At 45.6% G+C, this 18786-nt stretch overlaps 1 protein-coding gene and 1 long non-coding RNA gene across 6 annotated transcripts in view; one reads left to right on the top strand and one right to left on the bottom strand.

Annotated features, from left to right (window-relative positions):
• YTHDC1 (YTH N6-methyladenosine RNA binding protein C1) overlaps positions 1-9239 on the bottom strand; it is a 33624-nt gene extending 24385 nt beyond the window's left edge. Inside the window, exons 1-3 of one of the 3 annotated variants that reach the window (XM_074950342.1) lie at positions 9141-9239; positions 1093-1194; positions 338-462 (exon numbers count right to left, since the gene is read on the bottom strand). In XM_074950342.1, the coding sequence (XP_074806443.1) occupies positions 338-462; positions 1093-1194; positions 9141-9168 (255 nt within the window). In that variant the 5' untranslated portion in view covers positions 9169-9239. Of the gene's footprint in view, positions 1-133; positions 463-1092; positions 1195-9140 lie in introns of all 3 variants that reach the window. The other 2 variants (XM_074950340.1, XM_074950341.1) reach the window with 2 other exon arrangements.
• Positions 9240-10029: 790 nt separating this feature from the next.
• Positions 10030-17271, top strand: LOC141985721 (uncharacterized). Of its 3 annotated transcripts, none has more exons than XR_012639005.1 (4): positions 10030-10150; positions 12229-12325; positions 12868-13024; positions 16486-17271. It is a non-coding gene; the product is annotated as an uncharacterized LOC141985721 (long non-coding RNA). The 3 variants fall into 3 exon arrangements; XR_012639007.1 differs by lacking the exon at positions 10030-10150 and adding an exon at positions 10193-10299; XR_012639006.1 differs by lacking the exon at positions 12229-12325 and having other exon boundaries at positions 10075-10150; positions 16486-17270.
• The last annotated feature ends 1515 nt before the right edge of the window (positions 17272-18786 follow it).

Below are 18786 nucleotides of genomic sequence, written 5' to 3'. Positions count from 1 at the left end.
TGATGTTCAAAGAGAAAATCAATCAACAGTCATAGAACACATTGTCTGGATGCACAAAGTGCCTTAAGAGAATGCGCCTTATAAAAGCCTCAAACAATTGTTTTATTTCTAAGGCTGCAATAACTTTCACTACCTCAGAACCATCTGGTGTGGAAGACTTTGCCCTTCTGTCAACATCTCTTTTCCTCATGCAAGTCTTTTCAAGTTGTCCTTTATATGGTTCCCTTGAACTGCCGCTTGACATACGAGTCTTTCGATCATCTGGGCGCTTGTTTCTATCAGACCTCTGATATTCCTCATTCTTGTACTCCGACAGTGGCTTTCCTTTTGTACTCACCATTCTTTTATTATTGCTAACTGATGAGCTAGGCGGCTTTGGCATCATTTGCCTTGATGAATGCATAGAAGGCTTCTGTCTTTTGCTTTCAGCACTTTCCATCCTGTCACTTTTTCTTTTTGATCCTTAAATAAAGACCAATAGAGAGCAAGTTCAAAATTATTTACACATCAGATTAGAAGACTTTACGTTTGATAATATTTCTCCTTAAAATCAGCTTTGTCTTAAAGTGGAGCTCTCTTAAAAATAATTAACTCTTAAAATTAACTAACTTTTCAAAGCACTCTTAAAAATAATTAACCTTTCAATATTATAGCATTTTACAAATATTAAGCCCTTAACCTCCCAGTCACATTCATGTTTTCCATATTGAGAGACAGAGAAACTGATGCCGAAAGGCTAAGTGACAAGCACGAGGCCAAACAAGTTACTAGCGAAGCTGGGACTGGAAAAAAGAGGACTTCCTTCTTCCTACTCCTGTATTCAGTTTACTAGACCAAAAAATAATTGGTAAGATATCTGCTATATCTGCAGAAAACCCAGATTCACGGTGATCTTCAGATAAAGAGAAGCCCTACTTTATTATGTTTGTCCATAAAGTCAGAGATTACATTATAACGCAGTTGCACAAAAGCTGTTTGGGATTCCATTACCTGGGTTATGAATATTGTCACCTTGCAGATTTTAATCATCCTGCCCCGTAAAATTTTGCTGTCTACTTTTTAGCAAGACATCTGAGTAGTAAAGCCACATACCCTTTTTCTCATTTTTATCTTGCTCACTATCAGGATTATACAGCTCATCATCTTGGTCTGGAGCATCAGTCAAAATGTCATCCAGAACATTCAGTTCACCATCTGAAAATAATATACATAAATTACAAATACTATTGAAAATAATCCATTTTGAAGAAATTCTCTGAAACACTGTTTGTAACCAGCATTAGTTTTTATAATGCCATTAAATTTATGAATGCATTAACACAGCAATGAAACTTAACAGCTTTTCAATTTCCTCCTTGACTTTAGCTTCAAGTGTCAACAAAATTCAACATGAGAGTACTGTAAGGTGAGAGCATCAACCTTTATGAGGGTAAAAGTTCGGATCACTTCTGTGATATGGTCTCTGCCAAAAAGAGAAGGATTATGGGACTTGCAGTCCAAATGTCATGGGAACTGCATGCTGGACAACAAAAATTCCAGACCAAGGAAAGCAGCAAAGGGAGAACACAGAGATGATAGAACTTAATGACTCTGTCAAGGAGAATGGGGAAAGGCAGGAGGGTTTATCTTGTCAAAGGGAAAGTGCTTAAGGAAAACACATGCAAAAGAAGCCTGGAGAAGAGCCAAAGACCTGTTTGAGAGCCCTACATGAAGAGGAGTAAAACCCTGCAAAAGAAGGAAGTGTCTACTGAGACCCTGATGACGCTCTGGTCACAATTTTGAACTCCATTAGCCAGGGGTCACAGACACCGGAGGCTTCCCTGCCAGGGATACAGCCTTTTGCATCTGAAAGTTCTATAGGAACTAAGCAAGAAGGGAGGCTGTCTGAACAGAGTGAAACTAACGAAGTATCAAGGGGTCACTGGAAGCTGGGGTCAAGTTCCCAGCATGCAGCTCTCTCTATCCCATAACATCCATACCCCCTAATTCACACTTTTATTTTAAAGAGAGACCCCACAAACCCACATGGCACTGTCCACCCTCTGATTGAAGGATGAAGTCTGCAAAACTCTGTACAGTCTCACAAACACTGCAAATACAGGACGCATGATTCTCCAGTATCAGAGATGCAGGAAGAACGACAACAATGGAGGACATGATGATTTTTTCGAGGACAGACTGCTGATGGACATAGTGAAAAACAATTCAAGGCTGTTGGTGGCATTCATGAAGCAGCTGCAGATGGCAGAGCACCAATTCTGGGCCCAAGAAATTAGCACTGACTGGTGGGATCACATCACAATGAAGGTTTGGGATGACTAGCAGTAGCTGCACAACTCTAGGATGCAAAAGGCCACATTCCTGGATCTGTACGCAGAGCTCACCTCTCCAGTGGATGGAGAGCAAATGAGGCAGTTCAGAAGCGAACGATGATTGCACTACGAAAGCTTGCAATGCCTGATTTCTACTGGTCAGTGGGAAATTACAGAGTTGGAAAATCCTCAGTGGCGGCGGCTTTCATGCAAGCGTGTAGGGCCATTAATCACGTCCTGCTATGCAGGTCTGTGACTCTCCGCAATGTGCAGGTCGTCACGGTTGAATTTGCAGCAATGGGGCTGCTGCACTGTGGTGGGACAAACAAACAGCATGCCCATCCCTATCTTGGCACCACCACCTTGCCACAGCGTACATCAACAGAAAGGGCTTCTTTTCTCTAGTTTTGCAAGTCTTGGTGGATCACCTGGGATGATATCAGTGTGGACTTGTCAGGGAAGGTGCATTATACTCGCAACTTTAAGAACACAAGACTGTTCAGAGAGTAGCAAGCAGGGACATTCTTTCCTGACTGATGGATTACCACAGGCGATGCTGATATACCAGCAGTAATCCTGGAGGACCCAGTATACCACATGCTCCTCTGGCTCCTGAAGCCATATACCAGCCACCTTGACAACAGCAAGGAAAGATTCAACTACCAGCTCAGCAGGTGCTGAATGACAGTTGTGCTTTTGAAGGCATGTTGGCATTATTTATTCACTGCGATCCAATCTTGTGAGAGAAATACCCCAATAGTGATAGCTGCCTATTGTGTCCTGCATAATATTTGTGAGGCAAATGGGGAAAAGCTGCTGTCGGGGTAGAGAGAGGAGATGGAGCAACTGTCTGGGGAGTCTGAACTGCCAGACACAATGGCTATTAGAGGACCTCAATGTGGAGCTATGAAGTTGAGGGAGGCTTTGAAAGAGCACTTTAACAGTGTGATGTGACAGATTGTGCTCTACGTGGCCCTGAAATTCTGGGGCCTGTTTAGAATTGTGTAGTGCTTGGTGTACATTTACACCCCTGTCATACAATGAACCAATGAATTATTCTGTTCTCCTCTACCTCTATACACTATTTCAGTTTCAGCAAAAGTGTATTATGCGGTGCTGGCTGTAGATTTATACATGACTAGGGTGTTTTCCTGAACCTAAGAGATCTGTGGTGCTGTACACTTAAAAGTATTGAGTGCTCTGAGTTCTGCTATACATTCTGCAGAGCATGTGGTGAACGAATAAAGATGAGTTTATCTTCAAAAACAGAAATTTATTGACTAACAAAAGGAGTGAAAAAAGTGCTAAAAAGGACAATACAATACAAATTTCCTACATAAATTAACCAAATGCAACTTTATATTTAGAATGACGAACAGTTTTGCCCATTTCAGTGCAGAAATGCAGTCAATTTTAGCAACATCTACACCAGCCAGTGCCTTGAATGCAACAGGAAGTGACTGAGACATCCCCGACGCCTGCACTGCATCCGAAAGTATCCGGAAATATCTTGCCTCTTTCCCTTTGCAATATAAAGCTTGATAGACATCTCTGCCAGAAAGGACTAGATTTGCTGTACTCACTCATCCTCAGGAAGATACTGAGTGCATTCTTGAAGGAAATGGTCTGGGGAAGGTTTTGGGGAAAGACTGTACAGTCCTACCAAATAATGCTGAGGACTCCTGTGTTTGAGGCAATCAGGAACCAAGCAGAATCAGAAGGGTCCTATTCTCCAAAACTAGCCTGTGTGTCTATTTCAGAAGATTCTGAACTGCACAATAAACAGAGGTTTTGCTGCTTGGGGTTAAGAGGCTTGCAACTCTTCCATTTCTGAGGAAAAAGAAGCAACACATTCTCATTCTGTCCTTACCAGACATGTTTGAATCCAAACACATTAGTATAAGCCCTTGCCCTCTAGGGTAGGAGGGGTGGAAAATGAAAATATAGCCTAGCTTTACTCTAGTATTTGAGACACCCTTTTGCCAAAGAAACTCCCTATGTCCTCAAGCTCTAGTTACTATGTATTAAAAGTCTGACAGAAGCACACACTTGTATCTATGGGCACCTATGCCCAAGACTGATATTCTTGCTGCTGTTACCAACAAATGACATGAGAACCACATACCTAGTTGTGTAAATGCTAATAAAATCTGCCAGAATTCTTTGTGCTTTTCCACAAAGCTATAAGCCCTCTTCCATAGCTTGAACTACGCATTGTCCAGAAAGGACAGGTAGCTTACAACAAAATCTGTTGCCACTGTAGCCCAAGAAAACATTTTTCCAGGGACATCTTAGTACCGTAATTCTCAGTCCAGGGAAGCCAAGCAGCAAGTCTCAAATCTTAGCCCTGGCCATAGCTCACTGCCAACAGGCTTGTGGTGAAGCAGCAGCATCCCCAAACAAGTTGTATTTCTGCTTAGGTCACTTTAGCTATATCCATAGTCGAGTAAAGGTGCTATCACAACTCCTTTACCAACTGGCTCAGAACTGGGTGCAGGGGTATTGCAAACTTAAATGATGATTGTTCCAAGGTTAGATCTTTCAGGAAACCCGCAGGGCTGGACAGGAACCAAACAATAATTGGTGACTTTAGTCATCTATTCTAAAATGTGTGGAAAAGTTGATCTTCCAGGGGAGTTCCTTGTCTTTTTCCTCTGTGGATGTACATTTGGTTCTGAATCTCCAGTTTCCCGAGTAGCCAAAGAGCACTTCTTCTGTTCAACAGAGCTACCTCAATATGTATGTGAATGAGGGATAGCCAGCACTGCCAAAGCAAGTGGTGACACCAGCTGCCCCAGTAAACCACAAGTAGTACCACTGATAAGAATCACCACTAGCTCAGGTTGCATCAAGACACGTTTCAGATACTCCTATGGCACCAAGCTTTCAACCAGCCCTAGTACAGGACACTGCTTTGAAGCCCTGAGAACAGTTAAAAAGCCCATAATGTAATCAAAGCAACCTATATAAATCACATAATCAGCGTGTCTCCTAGGATATGCAAGCTCCCCTACCCCATGCAACCCTGCTATTCAGACAGTGATTGCTGCAGACCTTGAGTGTAGTAACTGGTAGGCAGAGAATGAGCAATAATGGTTGTAAGTTTGGGTATATCCCTAGTCAAGCACCAAAAGGGTCATGTCTACACTAAAAAATTATGTTGACTTAAGTTACACTGACATACAGCCACCAGAGTTATGAAATCGCTTTTGCAGGTCCACACTACGCTCTGTCTGTCGGTGGTGCACTTCCTAACCACGAGCATTTGCACCAATTTAACTGTCCGCGTGGGCCATCATGGGATGGCTTCTGAAAGCCAGCAACACTCAATGTAAGCAAAGCAGTGACTACACTGACACTGAGTCTACTTAAGCCAGGGGTGGGCAAACTTTTTGGCCTGAGGGCTACATCTGGTTATGGAAATTGTATGGCAGGCCATGAATGCTCATGGTTCCCAGCCAATGGGAGCTGCAGGGGCGGTGCCTAGGGCAGGGGCAGAGTGCGGAGCCCCCGGCTGCCCCTACACATAAGAGCCAGCGGGGGACATGCTGCTGCTTCCAGGATCCGTGCAGAGCCACAGCATGTGCGGAGCAGGTCAAGCCCCAGACCCCGCTCCCCGTCGGGAGCTCAAGGGCTGGATGCGGCCCCGGGGCCATAGTTTACCCAGCCCTGACCTAAGTGCTATGAAATATTTTCTGTTATGAAAATACTTCTTAATGCAGCTTTTTGTGGAGATATATTTTCAGGGCATCAGACTTACAACCACAGTATTATTACAGTATACCCATGAATGACCGGCAGCTTAAAGGCCTGATTAAACTAATACTTTTTTAAAAAAATAATTCTTACATATGTTACCAACTGTGTATCAGAGCATTAAAACTAGAAAAAAAATCAACACATTTGCTTTTTGCTCAGCACTGAACAGTAAAAAATGAAATTAATCAATTTTTCTTTGCACTCATCATACAGTTGCTGTAACATTTGGTTTGCAAATGCTATGGGGAATATATAAAAGCTTGCATTTACAATTCCTAAACTGAGGGAATATATTAACCTGGCAATGTACCTTTTTACATACCATATCAGTAAGTACACATGCACACGGCAGTAAGCATCATCAGAGCACTAGGTACTATCATATTGCAGTATTGGTTCCAAAAGGCAGAAAGCAGATAGACACCAGAAGAGATAGCACAACTGGAGACAGAGCTCACAATTCCCTTCTGATGTTTGAATGTGATGTATTAAGTAATACTAATATGCACACATAGCTATGCTCTCATTGTCATTACCATCACTATGTATACCCATGCTCATCCTTTGAGCAACACTAAAGAAATCAGAAAGAGAAAACGCCTGTTAAAGTATGCAGCTAATTCTGCCAACCACAGGACTGTTCCCTGTGGTATACTGCTTATAAGAAAACCCCAAGAATTACAAACATCAGAATTCTGAACTGATCAGTCAACCGCACACGTCATTTAGAACCAGAAGTAGGCAATCAGGCAGCAGCAGAGACAAAAACAAAAAACAAATATAGTACAGTACTGTGTTAAGCACTCAGGGAAATTAAAGGGAAAATTTAAAAGTAAAGATTTGATGAAGTAAGGAAACTGTTTCTGTGCTTGTTTCATTTAAATTAAGATGGTTCAAAGCAGCATTTTTCTTCCACATAGTAAAGTTTCAAAGCTGTATTAAGTCACTGTTTAGTTGTAAATTTTTGACATAACCAAATTGTTTTGTTCAGCGTTATGTGTATTTCAGCGTTATGAACAACCTCCATTCCCAAACTGTTCATAACTCTGAGGTTCTACTGTACTACTTTGGCTGAGTACAGTTTGAGATGTCCAATCTAAGTAACGTAATACTTTGGCCTAACTTTGGTGGTTGGGTTTAAGTATGGGGGTACTGTTGGTGGCTTGTGATATATACGACATGAGACTAGATCAGGGATTCTCAAACGGGGGTCACCAGTTATTACCTGGGGGTCACGAGCTGTCAGCCCTGTGCCTGGCTGTGTCACAAAACGGCAGCCCACATTAAATTAAAAAACCCTGTTTTAATTTATAAGGGGGGGTTGTCACACTCAGAGTCTTGCTGTTTGAAAAAGGCTGTTGCCTCTACAAGAAGTTTGAGAACCACTGGAGTAGATGATCTGGTGGTCTCAAACTCTATAGCCTCTACTGAGGACTCTACCATTTCCCTGATATTTAGTACATTTCCCCCTCTTTCAGTAATTCTAGTATATTTCTCCGTGGTGCTGCAAGTCACTTTGAGGACAGCTACAAAACGTATAAATATAAGAAGTCATCTCTAAGTTGTTACATGAAAGGGCCTCACAGCAGCTGTAGCTCCTATGTTGGAATCTCTGCACACAAGAAACTCCTCTAGAGAAAAAGAGAGCCCTAAACACGGGCCTGCAGACCAGCTGCCGCTCCCCACCTCTAAGGCATCACAGCGCGATGGGGTAATCTGACAGGCATACAAAGCCAGTAAGTGGTACGAAGCTTAAAAGTAGTGGCTATTCCCCCCTCACGGCAGTAACATGTTATACAAATCTAACAGAGCAAATTATGTATGCAGCCCGCCCAAAGGTTTAACAGATGGATCTACATCCAGTTCCTTCATCCCGATCATACAATTGACGCTTCAGAAGAAAATTAGGAAAGATTTTTGTAATTAGTTTCATTTATTCTGGTAAAACCAAAATGAGATTTTCCACATCCCTCCCCTCCACCCCCGCAGGGCAGCTGACCCCTCTCCCAGCCATTCCCCCCCACATCCCCGCCACCCCCGCAGGGCAGCTGACCCCCCCCCACCACCCAGCCCCCCCCCACATCCCCGCCACCCCCGCAGGGCAGCTGATCCCCCACCACCACCCAGCCCCCCCCCACATCCCCGCCAACCCCGCAGGGCAGCTGACCCCCCCCCACCACCCAGCCCCCCCCACATCCCCGCCAACCCCGCAGAGCAGCTGACCCCCCCCACCACCCAGCCCCCCCCCACATCCCCGCCACCCCCGCAGGGCAGCTGATCCCCCCCCCCACCACCACGGCCCCCCCCACATCCCCGCCACCCCCGCAGGGCAGCTGACCCCCCCCCCCACCACCACCACGGCCCCCCCCCACATCCCCGCCACCCCCGCAGGGCAGCTGACCCCCCCCCACCACCCAGCCCCCCCCCACATCCCCGCCACCCCCGCAGGGCAGCTGATCCCCCCCCCCCACCACCACCACCACCACCCCCGCAGGGCAGCTGACCCCCCCCCCACCACCACCCAGCCCCCCCCCACATCCCCACCACCCCCGCAGGGCAGCTGACCCCCCCCCACCACCCAGGCCCCCCCCACATCCCCGCCACCCCCGCAGGGCAGCTGACCCCCCCCCCCACCACCACGGCCCCCCCCCACATCCCCGCCACCCCCGCAGGGCAGCTGACCCCCCCCCCCACCACCACGGCCCCCCCCCACATCCCCGCCACCCCCGCAGGGCAGCTGACCCCCCCCCCCACCACCACCACGGCCCCCCCCACATCCCCGCCACCCCCGCAGGGCAGCTGACCCCCCCCCCCACCACCACCACCACCCAGCCCCCCCCCACATCCCCGCCACCCCCGCAGGGCAGCTGACCCAGCCCCCCCCACATCCCCTCCACCCCCACAGGGCAGCTGACCCAGCCCCCCCACATCCCCTCCACCCCCACAGGGCAGCTGACCCAGTCCCCCCCAGCCAGTCCCCCAAACCGCCCACCCCCTTGCCGTGAGGGGCCCCCTCCCCGACGCAGGGCAGTGCGGAGCAGGGATGTCCCCCCCAGCGAGGCCCGTTACCTTTCTCCTCCCGGCTGTCCGCCGCCATCCCGCCGCCGCCGCCGCCGCCTCCCCTCAGGGGCCGGCCGCCTCGCGCTCTGCTCACAGCGCCGGCGAGGCGGGACGCCGGGGGGCGGGGCGGGGCGCGCGGCCGCGCGGAAGAGGCGGGCGCGGAAAGGAGCAGGGCTGCGGGGTCTCGTTGCGGGCCGAGCCGCCGAGCGTCTGGCTGGAGAGCCCCTAAGATGGAGGCTGCTTCCTGCGTGCAACAATCCCCCTCCCACAATGCACCGCTTTGTTTACGCTTCTGGCGTCATAATGCAGACTGCGTCTGACCTCATCGCGCAGAGTCCGCCCGAAAGGGCTCCAAGTAGATCAGGTGAGGCAGGCCGTGTCACGTGACTCCGCAGGGCGCCCTCGGCCGCCGCCATCTTGCGCCTGGGCGGGGTCAGCAGCCCGCCTTGCCTGACGCTCCCCCCCGCCCCCCCCCAGGCGTTCCCCGCCATAGAGGACCCGGAGCGGCTCCTCGAGGAGCTGCTGGGCGGGGGGCACGAGCGTTGGGGCGAGCGCGGCGGCGCTGGTTGTCTGGGCCGGACGTGCCGCCCGGGGGCAGCGCAGAGGGCGTTAGCGTGCGGGAGCCGGCCCGCGCCAGTCCCCGGGGGTCGCCGCCCCTGGCTGCGCAGCCCCCACACCCCCCAGAAATGGGCTTTAGCCCCCTCCCGTCCAAGACCCAGGGGGCTCCCCCGCCTTGGTAGAGCTGCTCCCGGGTGGGGGGACCAGGCGGCAAGGGTGAGAAGCCAGGATGGGGGTGGGGGGTCTTAGGTGCCTATATAAGAAAAAGCCCCCCCCCCCCAAGTTGCGACTGTTTTTATAAAAGGGGGACATCTCGTCACCCTACTCGCCGCGCCACTGCGAGGCGGGATTTTGCAGACGTTAACCTGCGTGCAGAATTCCCGCCCCCCAGTAATGGGCTGCAGAGAGGTTGGCCACCATGGGGCTGCTGGGCCCGGCAGAGGCCAGCTCACAGATAGAGGGTAAGGCCGGGGGAGGGAACTGGAGGGTTCCCTGCAGCTGCCGTTCCCAGCACATCCTGGAGGAAGGAGGTGGTGGCGCGCAGGAAACTGTGCAAGCTTGGGCCCAGCATCAGGCTGTTTCTCCTTCTGGATCCCTGGGCTCTAGCAGGGTAGGGGCTGGGGGTTCCCACAGCTGGCGTCTGGCAAGAGAGGCGGTCTGGGCTGGGGGTGTGTGGCTGGGCTTTGGGGAAAAAGGGGGGGTGTAAGTGTCTGATGAGCCCCCCCCCCCCAGCTGGGATCTGGGGGGTTGAGGAGGCAGAGAAGCAGGAACTAAGTTGCCTTAGGGGTTTCTTTAATTCTCTACTCCTGGGGGAGTTTTTGTGCGTGTCTGTTGTTACAGACATACTTGCTGACAGGTACTTTGAAATAAATTACCAAAATAATTGAAACTGGTGTGATTATATAGTGTTGTTTTGACAAAATTTGCAGAATTTTAAAATATTGTGCGCAGAATTTTTAATTTTTTGGTGCAGAATTCCCCCTGGAGTATAGAGCACAGGGTACCGCTCCATCATAAGGTGGGGCTGGGTAGGTTGCATGGACAGGCCTAGGCAGGCTGCTCCCCTCTCTGCATCCTCGAGGGAAAGGTGAGAGAAGGAAACTGTAAGCTAAATAGCATAACAGCTGGATAGAAATAAAACTATAAGTCAGTGGTTTTCAACTTGTGGGCCCTGGGACACTTAGGGAGTCCACAGACTAAGATTGCTAAAGGCGTCTGTACTGCCATTCAAAATTATTTAGGGTTCTGCAAAAAAAAAAAAAAAGTAAACCCCTGCTGTAAGTATTATTCAGAATGTTATAAAAAAGATTATACAGCCTGCCCCTACACACACACTCCTTCCCTTGGTGAGCACCACCACCTTCAGGTGATTGTCCTCACCAGCAGCTCTGTAATTTGATATGTCTAAACTGCAGTTAGACACCTGTGGCTGCCCATGCCAGCTGACTTGGGCTAAAGGGCTATTTAATTGCGGTGTAGATATTTGGGCTGGGGCTGGAGCCTGGCTCTACAGTCTTTTTTTGAGGTGGGAGGGTCCCAGAGCTCGGGCTGCCTCCTGAGCCTGAACATCTACACTAAAATTAAGCAGCCCCACAGCCTGAGTCAGCTGGTATGAGCCAGCCACAGGTGTGTAATTGCGGTGTCAACATATCTGAGTCACACCATCATAGCTATACTGGCAGAGTCCCCTGGTGTAGATGCAATGTATGCAGACAGGAGGACGTCTTCTTTTGGCATGGCTACATCATCTCCCTGAACGGTATTATCTAAGGTGACAGAAGGCAGCTTCTGTTGGCATATTTGTGTCTACACTGGAGGTTTTGTTGGCATAGCTATGTTGTCTAGCGGGTTTGATTTTTCCCCCCCACACACCTCTGACAGACATAGTTATGCCAGCAAAATGAGTCGGCTAATGTATGCTACTTCTGGAAAGTTTAGTAAGACCCATTAGTCCTCTACAGAGTTTCAGTGACATTTAAATAGCTTATTTCATTTAATCTTCTGCCAGGGATAGTAATGTCATAAATGCTGGGTTAATATGAATGAGGTTTATAACAGTAGTAATCCACCAAATCTAACTGCGTTTCCAGAATCAGCAGCATTAGCCAGCCACAGTCCCTAATGACAGCCTTATCTTTCAGCGGGAATTTAATTAATTAATGCGTTATTTTCCTCTCTCTTCCCTACTAAGGGAAGTAATAATATGTTAATTCAGTCCAAATGCCAGTTGTGTTGCTTATAATTATTTTCTATACCTGATGACGAGATGTATCAGCACTTACACATTTAGGGAAGAAATTGCTGAAAGATTTAGTCTCATTGACTTCAGTGGAGCTATGCTGATTTACACCATCTGAGAATCTGGCTCATCAGCTTACATGGTGCTAAGCCTATTTACTCCAGCTAAGGATTTGGCCCATCATGTTTCTACTTATGTTAATAGCAATAATGACAGTAGAAAAGGAAGACTAAATAACCAAAATTACTCTTCTTACACCCTTACACCATAGGTTATTTTTTTATTATTTATTTATTACAGTAGTGCCTATGAGCCCCATTCATGGACCAGAACCCTATTGTGGTAGGCACTGCACAAATATGCCACAGAAGGATGGTCCCTGCCCCAAGGAGTTGATGTAAGTACTATCTGCTTCCTCCTTGCACAGAAAATCAAAAATGTACAGTACATGTGTTGCTATTAAACGCTTGACAATTAACAGTGGGCCAAATTTTCTGCTGAGAATGGGCAAAACTCCATTTAAGTTGGAGCGCTGTCCATTTACAGCAGCAGAGAATTTATCCGTATTTTGCAATATTCCAAATTCTGGATCCTTGATGTAAATTGGTGTAGCTCCATTATAGTCATTGGGGTCAGATTCTCGGTGTAAATCAGCATAGCTCTACTGAAGTCAGTTTATACCAGCTGAGACTCTGGCCCTGTAAGTGCATTGTAGGAGAGGAAATGTCACAAACAGCAGTGTTATGAAGTGGCTGAAACTGTGTTAGGGTTGATTTAAAACCTCACTGAGATTGGTAGGTGTGAATACTCCCTTCAGTTAACATAACTGTGAGGATAAGTTGATCAAAATCCTCCATCTAAGACAAAATGGTTATGTGAGCCTGCCCAGGACTTTTGGACTCTGTGGGCGGAGGGTTTTTTTCTGAGTTATTGTTTCAGGTAAGGATGTCTGTATGTGGGGAAAGGAGAACACAGAACCACAGAGAGGTCAGCGTGAAGAAATCCAAGCAGAAGCCTGTGAGCATGGCATGACCCTGATATAAACCTTGAGAGAAGTTCTGGGTCAGGGATGCTGGCTGAAAAGAAGTGTGGGCCTGTAAGTTAAAAAAAATATTCCTTTTGTTTCTTGTTCCTTCCACCTTTGGAGAAGCAGGATTTTGTACATTCCTGGTAAATGAATAAGAATGAATAAAGAAAATACCTAACTCCATAAACAATTTCGACTCCTATCTGAAATATCTCTAGGGCCCCAAACTTTGACAAGCTACTTGGATAAAAAAGGACAAAAAAAGCAACAATAATTTTATCCGAACACAGTAATTTTCATGGTTCCAATTCCCCAGCTAATATAACTGGTGTAACCCCATTCAACGTAGCTACACTGATTTATGACAGTAAGCATCTGGCTTCATATTTTCAGTGGTGATCACGGCAATTTTCATCATCGTTTTCTTTTGTCACATTTACAATTGAATAACTAAATTTAAAAAGAAAGGCTGCTATGAATGCTGGCCCTTTGCTATCTATTTTGGGGGTCTCTGTGGGTATGTCTACATTGCAATAAAAGACCCATGGAGAAGGCACAGCTGTGGCTGGCTGGCATTAGCTGGTTCGGACTCGTGCTGCGGGGCTAGAAATTGCAGTGTCAGCGTTCGGGCTCAGGCTGGAAGGGGTGGGTCTCAGAGATGGCGTCCAGCCTGAGCCCAAACAGCTACAGTGCAATTTTTAGCCCTGTAGCATGAGCCACACAAGCCTGAGTCAATTGACCCAGGCTCTGAGACTTGCCACGTTTTTAATTGAAGTGGAGATGAACCCTGTTATGCATTTGGGGCCCTCTGCAGTTGTGTCACGGGATTGGGGAGATAGTGTCTCCTCCCTGGCACCTCTGTCAGGTATTTGCCTTACACTCCCCTGTGCACAAAGACCCGTGCTTGCAACAGTGCTAACTTTTCCACAGGTATTTACTAGGAAACCCACTTTGTCCCAAAATTTTGTGTCTGGCGCACTGTGTAAAATACGCCTTTGAAGCTCAGAACACTTCCCAGAGATTACACTGATCATGTCTCCCACCTAGAGAAGTTACAAACAATCCCACAATGGCGCATACATTTTGCATTTTTAATACAATGGACTCCAAAGCTACTTAAACTTAATTTAGTAAGGTTTTGCAAACATAGTGCAGGAAATTGCCGTATCTGTCACAAATGCATTATATCCAGTTAATGGATATAATAGGTTGACAAGCGATTAAAAAAATTAATTGTGATTAATTGCGCAATTAATCGCACTGTTAGTAATAGAATACCATTTATTTAAATATTTTTGGATGTTTTCTGTATTTTCAAATATATTGATTTCAATTACAACACAAATTACAAAGTGTACAGTGCTCACTTTACATTTATTTTTGATAAATATTTGCACTGTAAAAAACAAAAGAAATAGTATTTTTCAATTCACCTAATAAAAGTACTGTAGTGCAATCTCTTTAGCATGAAAGTTGAACTTACAAATATAGAATTATGTACAAAAGATAACTGCATTCAAAAATAAAACAATATAAAACTTTAGAACCTACAAGTCCACTCAGTCCTACTTCAGCCAGTCGCTCAGACAAACAAGTTTGGCTACAGTTTGCAGGAGATAATGCTCCCCACGTCTTGTTTACAATGTCACCTGAAAGGGAGAACGTGTTCACACGGCACTGTTGTAGGCGGCATCGCAAGATATTTACATGCCAGATGTGCTAAAGATTCATATGTCCCCTTCATACTTCAGCCACCATTCCAGAGGACATGCGTCCATGCTGATGACGGGTTCTGCTCGATAACAATCCAAAGCAGAGCGAAGCGATGCATGTTCATTTTCATCATCTGAGTCAGATGCCACCAGCAGAAGGTTGATTTTCTTTTTTGGTGGTTCAGGTTCTGTAGTTCCCGCATTGGAGTGTTGCTCTTTTAAGACATCTGAAAGCATGCTCCACACCTCATCCCTCTCAGATTTTTGAGGCACTTCAGATCCTTAAACCTTGTGTGGAGTGCTGTAGCTATCCTTAGAAATTTCACATTGGTACCTTCTCTGAGTTTTGTGAAATCTGCAGTGAAAGTGTTCTTAAAATGAACAATATGTGCTGGGTCATCATCCGAGACTGCTATAGCATGAAATATATGGCAGAAGGTGGGTAAAACAGAGCTGAAGACATACAATTCTCCCCCCAAGGAGTTCAGTCACAAATTTAATTAACGCATTTTTTTAATGAGCATCATCAACATGGAAGCATGTCCTCTGGAATGGTGGCCGAAGCATGAAGGGGCATATGAATGTTTAGCATATCTGGCATGTAAATACCTTGCAACGCTGGCTACAAAAGTGCCATGCGAACGCCAGTTATCACTTTCAGGTGACATTGTAAATAAGAAGCAGTCAGCAGTATCTCCCGTAAATGTCAACAAACTTGTTTGTCTTAGCAATTGGCTGAACAAGAAGTAGGACTGATTGGACTTGTAGGCTCTAAAGTTTTACATTGTTTTGTTTTTGAGTGCAGTTATGTAACAAAAAATCTACATTTGTAAGTTACACTTTCACGATACAGAGATTGCACTTCAGTACTTGTATGAGGTGAATTGAAAAATACCATTTCTTTTGTTTATCATTTTTACAGTGCAAATATTTGTAATAAAAATAATATTTTTGTACACTTTGTATTCTGTGTTGTGATAGAAATCAATATATTTGAAAATGTAGAAAAACATCCAAAAATATTCAATACATTTCAGTTGGTATTCTACTGTTTAACAGTGCAATTAATTGCGATTAACTTTTTAATCACAGTTATTTTTTTTTGAGTTAATCGCGTGAGTTAACTGTGATTAATCGACAGCCCTAATTTTTACATATGTCCAGTACAGATGATGTAATTTATTGAAGGCAGTATCAGTTTAGATTTGTTGCTTCTGAGGCAGATCTCCAGACTCTGGATAAGTTAAGTTCTATGTAGGTTGTCTCTAAGGGCTTGTCTGTGCATAAAAGCTTGTACCGCTTTCTCCATATATTTCTCTCCGGAACAGTTAAAGTGGCACAACTCCCTAGTGTGGCTGCAGTTATATCAAGATAAAAGTGTGGTTTATTTCTATACAGGAAAGGGAACAACTATACCAATATAAAGCACCTTGATTCTGGTATAACTGCCTCCACACTAGGGCTTTTACTGGTATAATTATTTTGTTTAAAAAAAACCCACACACATCCCAGGCAAAATAGTTATACTGGTAGCAGGCCTACGTCTCTCTTCCAAGTAAACTAAATGTGTGTTGGGATTTTCTGTATTTTACTAATCAGGTGACTTGGATTTTAGAAGTTCAAGGAAAGCTTAGAGAAATACAAACTCACTAAAGACAAGACCTATAATTTATGAGGAGATGTACGGAACAATCTAAAGGATTTGAACTCTCCATTTCTCTTTACAATTTTTCTCTGACATAGGTTGAATACCTCAGTCTTGAAAAGTAGAATAGGATCCCATCATTGTATAAAAGTTTGTATTTGTTATGGTTTCAGAGTAGCAGCCGTGTTAGTCTTTATCAGGCCCAACAAAGAAAATAACAGAACGCCACTAGCCATCATCTTCAGCTCCCAACTAAAACCTCTCCAACGCATCATCAAGGATCTACAACCTATCCTGAAGGACGACCCATCACTCTCACAAATCTTGGGAGACAGGCCAGTCCTTGCCTACAGACAGCCCCCCAACCTGAAGCAAATACTCACCAGCAACCACACACCACACAACAGAACCACTAACCCAGGAACCTATCCTTGCAACAAAGCCCGTTGCCAACTGTGTCCACATATCTATTCAGGGGGCACCATCATAGGGCCTAATTACATCAGCCACACTATCAGAGGCTCGTTCACCTGCACATCTACCAATGTGATATATGCCATCATGTGCCAGCAACGCCCCTCTGCCATGTACATTGGTCAAACTGGACGGTCTCTACGTAAAAGAATAAATGGACACAAATCAGAGGTCAAGAATTATTCATAAACCAGTCGGAGAACACTTCAATCTCTCTGGTCACTCGATTACAGACCTAAAGGTTGCAATATTACAACAAAAAGACTTCAAAAACAGACTCCAACGACTGCTGAATTGGAATTAATTTGCAAACTGGATACAATTAACTTAGGCTTGAATAGAGACTGGGAGTGGATGTGTCATTACACAAAGTAAAACTATTTCCCTATGTTTATTTCCCCACCCCCCACTGCTCCTCAGACGTTCCTGTTAACTGCTGGAAATGGCCCACCTTGATTATCACTACAAAAGGTTTTCTCTCCCGCCTCCGCCCCCCCCCCCCCGCTCTCCTGGTGGTAATAGCTCATCTTAAGTGATCACTTTCCTTACAGTGTGTATGATAACACCCATTTTTTCGTGTTCTGTGTGTATATAAATCTCCTCACTGTATTTTCCACTGAATGCATCCAATGAAGTGAGCTGTAGCTCACGAAAGCTTATGCTCAAATAAATTGTTTAGTCTCTAAGGTGCCACTAGTACTCCTTTTCTTTTTGTATTTGTTATGTCAATCCCATACCAAACCAAAAGATGGCAGCATTTCATGTTTGATGTACAATTTAGATCACAAATCAGGGTGAAGCATCAGATTTTCCGAGCTGTAACATTTAAAAAAACTCCAATATGTTGCAATCTCTATGTTTAAAAAAAGAAAAGAAAGTTAGTACCCATTTCCTAATTTTTATTGCCATGTGGGCACAGGTGGTTTTTGGCAGGTAGGAAGTCCCTGAGATAGATAGATATTGATATTTTTTGAAGTTCAAGTTGTCTTGTCTCTCCCAGAAGTGGGGAGGGATGTCATATCCTTCTGTTAAAGGCATCCACATGCTGATCTCTCCAAAACCAGTACACAGCAGGGCTGTGGAAGTTATTCCGCACCCTTCTTCTGGTGCAGGATTGTTTTTCTGAAGTATGTCTGCATATGAGTCCCAATTCAGCAAAACACTTAGCACCTGCTTAACTTTAAGCACCCGCTTAAATTCCATTGAAGTCACTAGGTCTTAATCTAAATTAAGCATAGGATTAAGTGCTTTTCTGAATCAGGCCATGGTTAGTATTTGATTGCTAACTAGCCCTGTGTCTAGAGCTAGATTTATGCAGCATTGGACTTGGTGGGGAGGGGGGAAGATGCCCACCAGAAGTGAGGGTGATTTCCAAATGTCAGCTTTGTTTCCTTTCTTCTGCTGGTGACAGTGAGAGTGGGGTTACAGTTGAACCACCTAAATTATCCCCTGCCTCCTTCCCACTGGGTTGATGCGAATGTTGCCGATAAAAGGTGCCACATATCTGCTGGAAGACACAGATCTCCCTTCTCAGCTATCACCTCACTTGAATGTACACAAACGATTGTCCTATGGGACACAAGCAGACTGTCTTGCACAATTATGGTTGGGGTTAAAGAATAGGATCAGGAAGAGTGGTTAGTTGAATGGTACCACGGTGGATGCTTTCATTAAACAGAAGGCCCAACCTCAACTTATCCTAAAATAGACAAATATCACCTAACAGTACCCAAGGAGGGTATTCGTTTGCAATGAAAACTTGTGTCCAGAACTAGAAACCACTTTTCCCCTCTACGTACTGTAAATTGATGGAAATATGTACAATGAAAAGGAGCTGATGAATACAGATGACTTTAGCCCCTCAAAACTGGAAGCCCCATACAGAACAAGATTGCCTCATGTAATTTTGGGATATTAAGCCTAGGTGACATATGATGGAAATGTGAAATTTAAAATTTTCGGAGAGAGGGGTTTCTGGGAAAAAAGATGGGGTTCCTCCC

This window comes from Natator depressus, chromosome 4 (assembly GCF_965152275.1).
Source record: "Natator depressus isolate rNatDep1 chromosome 4, rNatDep2.hap1, whole genome shotgun sequence".
Lineage (NCBI taxonomy): Eukaryota > Metazoa > Chordata > Testudines > Cheloniidae > Natator > Natator depressus.
The sequence above is the reverse complement of the archived record's forward strand: the minus strand, read 5'-3'. Positions and strand labels throughout refer to the sequence as shown.